General features: G+C 37.7%; 1 protein-coding gene across 1 annotated transcript in view; it reads left to right on the top strand.

Moving 5' to 3' along the window:
* The window catches only part of ABCB5 (ATP binding cassette subfamily B member 5), a 170,276-nt gene that overhangs the window by 45,611 nt on the left and 112,141 nt on the right, over positions 1-12,524 (top strand). The window contains 2 exon segments of the mRNA XM_027774185.1: positions 2,797-2,922; positions 5,802-6,005. Coding sequence (XP_027629986.1) covers positions 2,797-2,922; positions 5,802-6,005 — 330 coding nt within the window.

Genomic DNA, 12,524 nt, shown 5'->3' on the forward strand with positions numbered 1-12,524 from the left:
AGGAAGGCAGGATCAGTTATGAACAAAAACTAGTCAGCTAGGGAACCAGCAGTTAGCGTAATGGCTATGTCGCTGAACTCCCACGTAGTTGACCACGGTTCGAGTCCCAGACCCGGTGGCTTATAACTCATGCCGGGTGTGTGTGCATGCATGCCCAAGATCCTGAGAGGAGAATGGAGGAGAAGGGATTGCAGCGTGACCATCCCCCCTGGGGGGTGATTTCTCACTTTCTGTCTTATGTCTCTGTTTGTCTAGCGAACGCACGTGCCCTATAATGAAAATCTCTCCAAAAAAAAAGAAAGAAAGAAAGAAAAAAAAACTAGTCAGCTATATTTTGCTATCTCTTTTCTATATTCAGTTGATGAAAAGCATTGTTTTGAACTCCCTGGAATTTCTACTGTGGATCTGGGAACACAGCAAAATACGCTGATGACTAGATATAATCCCATTCAAGATAGATAACTCCTTTTAACCTCCTAGTCTTTTTTTGGTGTGGGGGGAGGCATGCACATACACACCTAGCCTGGTTTTCAAATCAACAGGTACAGAACTCAAACTGCACAGTCAGCCCTATGAGATCCAGCTGCCTTAACCTCCGCGCCATCCTAAGCTCCTAGTTTCTAACCGGGGAAATTCTACACTAGCTGTGCTTTTCCCCATGTCCTTTCCTAGGGGCTTTTACTGCACCAAGCAATTAAATTATGTTTCAGGTACGTTCACTTTTACATGTACAATACCCGCATATGTACGCACTTGGCCTGCACACACAGGCAGGTATGCGCGTGCACACACACACAATTTGTCCTTCTCCATTAGGTTTTGATGAGTTTTGTGAAAAGTTCCGTCTCCTATTTTCCTACTCCTTTTATTAGTGTTATTCCCCAAAAGTAGCTATTGTTAAAGATCACAAAGTGTAATTACTAATAAAACACTGGTTTCATAGAAAAAGGAGGACGTGAGGTGGATACTAAGGTCATCAACCCCTAAAGTCCCTCACAGAATCACAAATTCAAAAGATTTATCTATTCCTACTTCTGTATTCTTCTCTGATTAAAACTTTAATTTAAATTCTCTTTTCAAAGCTTTTTAAAAATATTTACTGTTAAATTTTTACTTAATTACTACTGTTGGAATAATGCCTACCATTTTTCTTAACATACAGTATTACAAACTTCATTTTGCAACCACATTTGAAAGTGAACTTTGGAGTCTTAAACCTCAATTGTGTCATTAAATTGCATGGAAAAGGATTCTCTGGGTTTTAAACGATTATTTTTAAAATGAACTTTTGAAACATAATAATTTTTGGTAAGATGGAGAATAATTTTTTTAAGTCTACTCACTTTAAATAAATAAAACACCAATTCTAAAACAAGGAATGAACCAAAACCAACTCTAAAGTAAAAGAGCAAGGAGAAGAGGTGCTCCTACCTGTCTCCCATTTCTCACCTCCTATAAGAATTTTTTGTCTGCTTGGCCCTTTGAAGGTTTTATGTTTGGCTTAAAGGGTTGTTTCTTTACAAGCAGAGGGATCAAAGTGAGAGAATCCAAGGGGAAATTTCCTTGTTGTGGGCTGAATACATACAAATGCAAGCCAAGGAAGGTGAGAATTTCTCTACAGGATCTCTATTGTCATTTTGGGAGGGTCATTATTTTTTTGTTTGTTTGGGTTTTTTTCTTTTCTTTTTTTTTTTTTTTTTTTGAGAGGTTTTTCCCTATAGGGCTCCTGCGCTCGCTAGACAGAGAGAGACATAGAGAGAAAGCGAGAAATCACCCCCCAGGGGGGATGGTCACGCCGCAATCCCTTCTCCTCCATTCTCCTCTCAGGATCCTGGGCACGCACGCACACGCGCCCAGCATGAGTTTTAAGACACCATGTCCGGGACGCGAACAGTGGTCGACTACGTGGGAGTCCAGCGACAGCCATTACACTAACTGCTGGTTCCCGGGAGGGTCATTATTGTGAGGCTTCTCTCACAAAGTAGATCGCTGGGACACTAAATGCTGGTAGCAATCCTTAGTCATTAAGAAAAATTTTTAAATGTTTCCTCCCTGTTGACAAGGCCCCCAAGGTCCCCAGGGCCACCACTGGAGAAGAAGTCTTCTTACGGTGAAAACTCATCCCTGGAAGTCACTAAGGAGCCTGGCCAGTTGTTTTACTTTACAATATACGTTGCAATGATCCTCAGTATTATCGAAGGAAGAGCTTCCTTAAATTGCTCACAAAAGATATCTGGTAACGGGCGCGTGTGCGTGCGTACCCAAGATCCCGAGAGGAGAATGGAGGAGAGGGGATTGCGGCGTGACCATCCCCCCTGGGGGGTGATTTCTCGCTTTCTGTCTCTATGTCTCTGTCTGTCTGGCGAGCGCACACGCCCTACAGTGAAAATCTCTCCAAAAAAAAAAAAAAAAAAGATATCTGGCAAGATTTTATTTAATTGTTATAAATTAAAAGCTAAAACTTTCACTAACTTGGTAATCACAAAATTCATATCTGGTGCTTTAGTTGAAAATACAGTTTTCTGTAGTTTGTTAATATTCTATGAGTACTCTTAATTTATGTATTCTTATTATGTAGAGAAACTATGAGAGATTCTTTTACTATTATTTTCCAGAATTATGTAGGTTATTATTACACATGTATGTAAAACAAGCATAACAAGATGTATATTAGTTTTTAAGCTTCACAGAATAATTCATTTTCTGTTCATAAGCATACATTACATTTCTGAAAATATGTCCATTATATTCTAGCTTATTTTATTTTTGTTACTTTCTCTCCACACATTCCAATAGATTCTTAAAGGTCTGAATCTCAAAATTAAGTCTGGAGAGACAGTAGCCTTGGTTGGCCCAAACGGCAGTGGGAAGAGTACAACAATTCAGCTTCTGCAGAGGTTGTATGATCCCAATGATGGCTCTGTAAGTACAGCTAAGAAAACAATGAATATTCCATGATGGGACTTGGAAATGCCACCTATTACAAAGAGCTGACAACTATGTCAACTTTTCTTTTTGTTTACTTCTTCCACACAAGAAAGAGGCAGAGGGACAAAGATAGGAACACCGCTAACAGGATCTTCATGCTGAATCCATCCCCAACTTCAGTGGCCCCAATCATGAACATATGAACTTCACCTAACATGTACAGGGAGACCTCAGGATAGGACTCGGGACTTTCTTATGTGGCCCAAGGACCACGTAACATTGCATCACCACCATGGATGGTCTCAACTTTAAATTATTTTTGCCAGGTGTGTGCACACACACAAGAGAGAGACCAAGAACTCCCCAACAAGGCCTGGTCATGGCATAATCCAATTCTATACCCCATGAGGATCCACGTGTGTGTGTGTGTTATGTGGTCTCCAAGACAGGAATTTGATCCTCGATCAGTCACATGGGATCTGACTTCTGCACAGCACCTTCACTGCTGTGCCATGAGGCTGGCTCAACTTTTAATTGTTAATAGTGGAGCTAAAAGAGAAACTGTATTGTTTCCTATCATGTATATTCATTCATTTGACAAATATTTATTTAGTACCTATTTTGTGTCAGGCAGTGTTCTAGATTCTGGGAACACCTCGATAAACAACACAGACAAAAACCTCTGCCCTTGTTGAATTTGCAGGCTAACAAGTAAAAATAGACAATAAATAACATAAGTAAACTATATAGTCTGTTAGAAGGGAATGAATGCTGTGGAGAAAAATAATAGCAATTTGTAGTATCTAGAACTTAACGAGAATTTTGAAGTTTGTCAAAACATTCCATAAGAAATAATGTGTGTAGAAAACATCTTCCCTGGGCCAGCAGGTGGCATGGTGGTTGAAGCCCCAGACTTCCACATGGCTGACTACCACAGAATCCCACAAGCCTCCTGGACCTGGTAGCTTGCTTTCTCAACTTTCCTCTCTTTATCTGTCTCTCTGTCTGTCTCTGGTCAGCACATGTGTCCTGCAGCAAATTAAATAATAATAATGACGATGAATAAATTATTATTTTTTAAAAAAGCATTTAAAAAAAAAAAGAAAACATCTTCCCTCTTTTATTCCATCGTCTATAATGTTGCACTTAGCTTTCTCACATTTGTAAATAGTATAGAGAATGAGACTGTGACATTCACAAGTGCATAATTCCTAATATAGTCAGAGTTATAATTACCAAACTCATTTCTGTCACTGGAATACATTGGGATAACAGGTAATGACACCGTCTACAGGAAAGACAGTTCATTTACTATTATTTATAGCAATGAACAGAAAATGCTTTGTTATGTGTCAGTAAGATATCAAAGAGAAGTAAAGATGGCTGTTCCCCAGAAGAAATTAAAACATCATTTAAATCTTAAAATAACAGAACTGAGCCCAGCCATGGTAGGACACAATCCTTGGTGCTGCTTCTTGGCAGGAAAGGCTAAATAGGAAGCCCAGGTTCAAGGCAGTAAGATAGAAACATAGTGAGACCCTGTCTTAAAAATTGATAAGTCTGAAATTTGTTGCATGTGTCTACATAAGAACATTTGTGGCACCTTGGACATTTTTTTTTAATTGCCGGAGTGCGTGTACACTTGCCAAAGACAGAAAGAAATACTCCCTAAGGGGACATGGTTACACCACAGAAACCTTGCCTCTATTTCTCTATCCCATCAGGATTGGGGGCATGCATAAAACATACCCAGCTTGTTTTCAAGCCAGCAGGGCCAAGACTCAACCTGTGGTCAGCCTTGTAGAAACCAGCTCCCTATGTACAGGATTTAACCCACTTCACAACGAGACCAGTCTGAGTATTTATCTATAATTTGTGTATATTACAATAAAAGTATTCAGGTGGTTTGGCAAGATTTTAAGCCAAAAAATTTTTTGAAATTTTGTTGGTTCCCATCTACCAGAAAAAGTCTATTGGCAAAATAAAGATGCTCCACAACTTACAACAAGGATGAGTCCCAATCAACTCATTGTAAATTGAAAATACCTTGTCCAGAAAATATTTTTTAAAGAATTGCTTTATTTTATTTATTCATTTACTTTAATTTGACCAGAGAGTGACAGAGAGAGAAAGGGAAAATGAGAAAGCTAGCCGCACAAGGTTCAAGACTGGAACTGTAGTGGGCCGTGTCGGAGCCAAGCACTTCAATTACTATGCCCCCTGCTGCTGAACCCTGAAGAACATATTTAATAAACTGTGGTATCAGTTGTTTACCCGTGTGATGGCATGGCAGACTAGGGACTACAGTTCTCTGCCACTGCTAGCATCACAACAGAATATCCTACTGCATGTTGCAACCAAAACTCAAAATTTGGAAAACAATTTCTATCGAATTAGTATTGTTTGCACATCATCATAAAGTTTAAAAACTATTAAGTTGAACCATCATAAGATGGAGCTTGACTTTACATGTTATAAATATCTTATCTAAATACAGTTGGCTTTGATTCCTGAAATATACTACGTCTCAACTCACATTTTAGACTTTTAAGAAAGCTCTAAAGCCAGGACTAGCAGATGGCATAATGGTTACATCACTGGACTCCCACGTAGTTGACTACAGTTCGACTCCCAGACCTGGCAGCTTAAACTCACACTGTGCACACGTGCATGCAGCGAGAGGAGAATGGAGGAGAGGGATTATGGCATGGCGTTCCCCCTTCAAGGGGGATGATTTCTTGCTTTCTGTCTCTCCCGGTCTTTCCAGCGAGTGTACACGCCTTGTAGCAGAAACCTCTCAAAAAAAAGAAAGAAAATTCTAAAGCCAATATAGGAAAAGGCATCACAATATGGTTCATTCTCTGGATTGACAGATTACAGTGGATGAGACTGACATCAGGGCTTTCAATGTGCGACATTATCGGGAACAAATTGGAGTGGTCAGCCAGGAGCCTATTTTGTTCGGGACCACCATCAGTAACAATATTAAGTATGGACGAGATGGAGTGACTGATGAAGAGATTGAAAAAGCAGCAAAGGAAGCAAATGCTTATGATTTTATAATGGAGTTTCCTAATGTAAGTACACTATGACCTTAATTTAGAGCTACAGCATGCAATATTCCAAAGTACAACCATGAAACAAAAACATCAACAGCAGAATGGGAGTGTAATTAATTTTTGGATTGTCCAAGGCATGGTAACAACCAAAAAAAAAAAATCATCATTAAAAGACCAATTTAAAGTGTAATATTTAGTTCTTATTGGCTTTCACTGTAAATGGTAAAGAAAAAAAGCAAATGTTAAATTATAATGAACAAAAAAAGATAAGACAAAATCATCAGCCCAAGCTGAGAAATTATGCTTTCAAAATGTTGATTTGTGAGGCCATCTTGTGGCTAAATATGGGAATATCACACACACAAACTGAATCAGTTCAATGATAAAGAAAAAGGAAATTATAATAATCTTTAGAAGTATATGAAGCTAATACTGGCTAAAAAAATGAAAAAAAAACATACCTGGAAAGAGATATAATAAACTAAAATTCTTGGTAATAAGATATATCGAATTTATTGGGTATTTAAAATTGATAAAGAGCTATACAAATACAACCCTATATTTACATTTCCTGCAGTGCTAGTTCATCAGTACCACCTGAAATTGTTGTGAGGAGCACACAGTTAAATATGAAAAAGTGAGATTTTAAATTAAAAGACATAAAATCCAATCATCTCAGTCACAATAACAGAAAGTTAATTTTAATTCATATATTTCACAAACTCCATGAGTCATAATAATTTTATTATTCTTGGTTTTTGTTTTTGGTTTTCATTCATAATTCCATTTCCTTTTTCCGTGAGCAAGAGAAAGAGAGATAAAGAATGAAAGACACAGAGACAGGCACCTCCGGAAGGGTCTCCATGACATGATCCACCCCCTCTTCAGCCAGCCCCAGATCCTGAGCACAAACATACCCAAAATACTCAGGACGACCTCTAGACATGAACCCAGAACCTCCCCATGTGGGGCAGACTTGCAGAATGTCACATTTCATCACTGTGCATCCACATGTTTTGTTTTTGTTTAATAAAACTTTTTGTTACGCCAGTGATTATCTCCCACCCCTATTATTAAGAGTTGTAATTAGGACAGTATTTAGCCCAACAAGATCATTAAGGACTTAAGGAGATTCTTTGCCTATCGTGTGAGGAAACACCAACTTCCTTTCATTTAACTTGGCCCCTTTTGGTAATTTCCTTTTTTCAAAACAACAGTGTCCTTCAGTTTCCCACTTAGAATTATGGAACATTCTGAGGCCTCTTAAATCATACCCTATAGGTTACTACTTGCTTTTACTAAAAGGCCACTACTGCACAAAGATGACCCTTGCTGTAAATCTAATGGTAAATCTTAAAGATATAACCCAAAGAACAAATTAAAGATGTCATCAGGATGAAAACTAAATTCCACAGCCAAGGTTAATCAGGGAAATATAACAGTAAGCATAACAATAAATAAAAGTTCCAGGAATGATTAATTCAGATATGCAAAAAATTGGGAAAAGCTCACTCAAAAATATACACACATATATATTTTTTAAAGAATTATTACATTTAACTTTACTTATTTATTTATTTTAATTTGGCCAGAGAGAGACAGAAGGAGAGAGAGGTTGAGAAAGAAAGAGAGAGGGAGAAAGTGAGAAAGCAAGCCATCAGGTTTGGGACTTGAACCGTGGTCAACCATGTGGGAGTCCAGCGCCCTTAACCACCCACCAGCAAGCCCCAATAGTTACATATATTTAAATTTAGATATTAAGATTAGCTGATATTGACTAGTCCTCACTTGTAAACAACTATAAAATTGGGTAAAACGTATGAGACTTAGGACAATTGCTTCCAGGCACTGGACAAGAGATCACAAAAGACTGTGACTGAGGCCAGCAGGTGGCATGGTGGTTGTGGTCCTAACTTCCCACATGGATGACCGTGGTTCGAGTCCCAGACTGGTGGCTAGAAACCCTCACAAGGTACATGTGCATGCGTGCCCAAAATCCTGAGAGGAGAACGGAGGAGAAGAGACTGCATCATGGCCATCTCTTTGGAGTGTTGATTTCTCACTCTCTCTCTCTTTCTCTCTCTCTCAGTCTCTCTCTGTGTCTCTGGCAAACACACATGCCCTATAGCAAAAAATCACTCTAGGGGACCAGAAGATGGCATAATGGCTATGTCGCTGGACTTTCACATAGTCGGCCACAGTTCGAGTTCTGAACTCAGAGACTTAAAACTCATGCCAGGAACGTATGCATGCATACCCAAGATCCTGAGGGGAGAATAACAAAGAGGGGATTGTGGCATGGTCATCCCCTAGAGAATGGTTTCTCGCTTTCAGTGTCTCTGTCCCTCTCTGTCTCTTACAGCAAATATCGTTCTTTAAAAAAACTACTACTACTCAAAAAATTAATAAAAGACTGTAATTACTGAAAGAAGGGAATGTCATAAAGAAACTTTATGACTTTGCAGCTTTCTGCCTCGGAACATAATTTTTTTTTTTTTTTAATGAGACTGAGAGAGGGTGAGAAGACACAGAGAGTATACTGTTGACAGGGCCTTGCCCCATCATGATCCTCCAGCCTAGTTAGGTAGGACTTCAGGAGCATGCCAGAATACCCAGCCTGTACAAGTTGGGCAAGGAACCAAACCCAGGCCTTCCAAGTGACCTCAGCCACCACACAAGGGAACTCTTCCACTTGCCAGGTCCCGCCTGTGAACATGTCTGACCTCATCTTTGTAAAATGGAACCCAGACAGAATGTGGCAGCCCTACTGAGCTGAAAGACAGAGATCAAATTTTAGGGCAGCTCCAGCAATTGGAGAGTCAATAAGAGAGCTGTGGTGTTGAAGTGGGGGCAGAAATCCATGTAGGAATCCCTCTGAAAGCCCTATATGGAGATGAGACCACCCAAGGGTTGTCAGAGAGCAGCAGCTACAAAGCTGAGAGCAGAAAGAAATGCCAGAAGTCAAATAGTCCTGGGGATATTGAAAGTGCAGCACCTTTCTAACACCTCAAGTATGTAACAAAGACACCCAAAAAGCCACACCTCAGAATAAGACCAACTCTGGACCTGCCCTGACAAAGTCTGAAATCAAGTTCCCTGGAGGAGACAAAATTTGGAGGTTGGGTCCTGCCAAGTTAAGAGGCTTTTTACAGATTCACTCCAACAAAACACAAAACCAAATTGCACAAGTTCAAGATGATCAGTCAGTATTTGAACTCCCACTACAACAAAAACAAACTTTTTCTTTTCCAGAAGAAAACAGAATTTAAGTCTTTCCAATATATCATATACAGTATTGAATATATAATTTATAAAAATTATACATGCAAAAAACAGGAAAATATGACCAGTAGGCAAGAACACATAATCCTAAATATTCATTCACTTAAAAGCTTCAAAATACATGAGGTGGAAAACTGACATAGGGTGGGAGGAGGGTGGGAAACGGCAGAGGGTGAGAAATAGGGGGAAAATATACATACATATATACACACATGTGTATATATATATATATGTGAAACTAGAAATGGAAAATTATTAACGATAACATGTATGATTAAGCCACTACGCAGTATATTCTGGATGGGAAATCACATTTTATATTCTGTGACAATGATAATTTATAAAAATTATACATGCAAAAAACAGGAAAATATGACCAGTAGGCAAGAACACATAATCCTAAATATTCATTCACTTAAAAGCTTCAAAATACATGAGGTGGAAAACTGACATAGGGTGGGAGGAGGGTGGGAAACGGCAGAGGGTGAGAAATAGGGGGAAAATATACATACATATATACACACATGTGTATATATATATATATGTGAAACTAGAAATGGAAAATTATTAACGATAACATGTATGATTAAGCCACTACGCAGTATATTCTGGATGGGAAATCACATTTTATATTCTGTGACAATGCTCAGTGAATGAATGTAAATTAATTAAAACCAAAAACATTTTGAAATGTTAAAAAATACATGAGGCAAAACTGATATATGTAAACAGAGAAAGAGATAAATCCATAATTTTAGTTAAATCCTTAATTTTAGTCCAAGATGACAGTACTTAATAGAGCAAATAGACAGAATATCAGTAAGGATGACAATGACCTCAACAATATTATCACCCAACTAGATCTAAACGACATTTATAGAATATTCCACCTAACAACAGAATGCATTCTTCTCCAGTGAACATGAAATCTTCCTTATGATAAAAAAACATTCTGGGCCATTAAAAGTACAAGCAAAACAAAACCTTAGCAATTTCAAAGAATAGCAAATTTATAAAATGTTATTCTCAGATTATAATCGAATTAAACTAGAAATCAGTAACAGAAATATATCTGGCAAATAAATATTTGAAAACAAAATAACACAGTTCTAAATAACCTATGGTTCAAGGAGGAAGTCTCAAGGAAAATTAAAAACTCCTTTGAACTAAAAAAAAATGAAAATGAAATTCACCAATATTTGTAGAATATAGTTAAGGCATCTCTTTGAGAAAAACTTATAGTATTAAATGTTTATATCTTAGAAAAGAAAAAAGATTCGCAAAATATGTCCACTCTGAGAAACTAAAGAACAGCAAAATTAATCTGAAGCAAACAGGAAGAGGGGAATAAAGGGAGATTAGAGTAGAACTCCGTGAAACCTAAAACCAAGAATTATCAGAGACAATCATCAAAACCAAAAGCTGGTTCCTTGGTAAAAACATCAATAAGATCAGCCTAACTCTAACAAGTCTGATGATGAGAGAAACAAAGAGAGAGAGAGAAAGAGAGAGAGATGACCAATATCAAGGAAGAAGGTATGTGAGCATTGATCCTAAACACATTAACAGCTCAATAAGGGAATACTCTGAACAATGCTATGCCTATAAACTTGATTTAGATGAGGATCAATTCCCTTAAAGACAAATTACCAACACTCACTCCAGAAAAAAACATAACTTTAATGACCCTGTAACTATTTTAAGAATCAAATGAATCTCTAAATAGGAGCAATAGTTACAAATGAAATTAAAATTAAAAGTGGCATTCACAATAGCATCCAAAAATAAAATGTTTAGAATAAATTTAATAAAAGATTGGCAATTCTTCTAGTAATAACTATAAGACACTGCTGAGTGAAATGAAGATCTAAATAAATAGGGGGTATCTTATTCATTGATTTAGAGTCTTAATATTTGTAAAGATATATATTCCCCAAGTTTTATAAGTCAGATGCTTTACCAATCAAAATCCTACCAGCCTTTTTATGAGTTGAAATTGACATACTGATTCTAAAATTTATTTGGAAATTTAAAGGACCAAGAAGAGCTGAAAATTTTAAAGATCAACACTGGAGAACCTAAATATCTTATTTTTTTTTAATTACCAGAGTGTGTTTGTGCTCACCTGAGAGACAGAAAGGGAGAAAACATCCCTACCCCCCATGGAGCGTGGTTATGCTGCAATCCCTTCTCCATTTCTCCATCCAACTGGTATTTTGGACATGCATACACACGCTGCTGGAGTGTTTTTCAAGCTGTCAGGCCAGTATTTAAACTGTGGTGAACTATGTGGGATCCAACTCCCTTAACCACTAGGCTACGGACCAGCTTGGACCTAAATATCTAACTTTAAGACAGTAATTAAGACAATGGTAGTGGGACCAGCAGTTAGTGTAATGGCTATGTTGCTGGAATCCCACGTGGTCGACCGCGGTTAGCGTCCCAGACCTAGTGGCTTAAAACTCCCACCGGGCGCGTGTGCGTGTGTGCCCAAGATCCTGAGAAGAGTATGGAGGAGAAGGGTCTGCGGCATGGCCATCCCCCCTGGGGGGTGATTTCTCGCTTTCTGTCTCTCTGTCTCTTTCTGTCTGTCTGGCGAGTGCACGTGCCCTATAGGAAAAACCTCTCAAAATAAAAAAAAAAAGACAGTGGTAGTGGCAAAATGATGGGAGTATATAGATCAGTATAGTAAAAGTGGGAGTTCTGAAATAAACTTACTCAAATCTGGCCAACTGATTTTTGCCAAGGTCAGTGGAATTCAATGATGGAAAGAAAGCTCTTTAAACAAATGGTGCTAGAACTGGATATCCATATGTGAAAAAAAAAATGTTACTTTTATATTATACCACACACAAAAATGTATTTGCCATAGATCTTAGACTAAAATAATAAAGCTTAAATTTCAAAACTGCAAACTTAAGAGAAAATCTTTGTAACCTATAGTAGGCAAAGATTTCTTAGGCAAAAAGGCATATACTATTAAAATGTGGTCAAATAAACTTCATCAAAATTAAAACCTACTTTTTAAAAGACACAATTTAGGAAATGAAATGGCAAGGCATTGAGTACAAGAAAATATTCATAACATCATACATATTTGATAAGGGCATGAGTTCAGAATATATAAAGAACTGTTACGACTCAGCAATAAGTCATAAAATAAAATTAAAAATAATAAAAACTTAAGAGATATTTCACAAAAGGAGAATCAAATGAGCAGGATGTACATGAGAAATATTTAACATTATTAGTTCG

Source organism: Tupaia chinensis, unplaced genomic scaffold, assembly GCF_000334495.1.
Source record: "Tupaia chinensis unplaced genomic scaffold, TupChi_1.0 Scaffold000410_1, whole genome shotgun sequence".
NCBI classification, from domain to species: domain Eukaryota; kingdom Metazoa; phylum Chordata; class Mammalia; order Scandentia; family Tupaiidae; genus Tupaia; species Tupaia belangeri.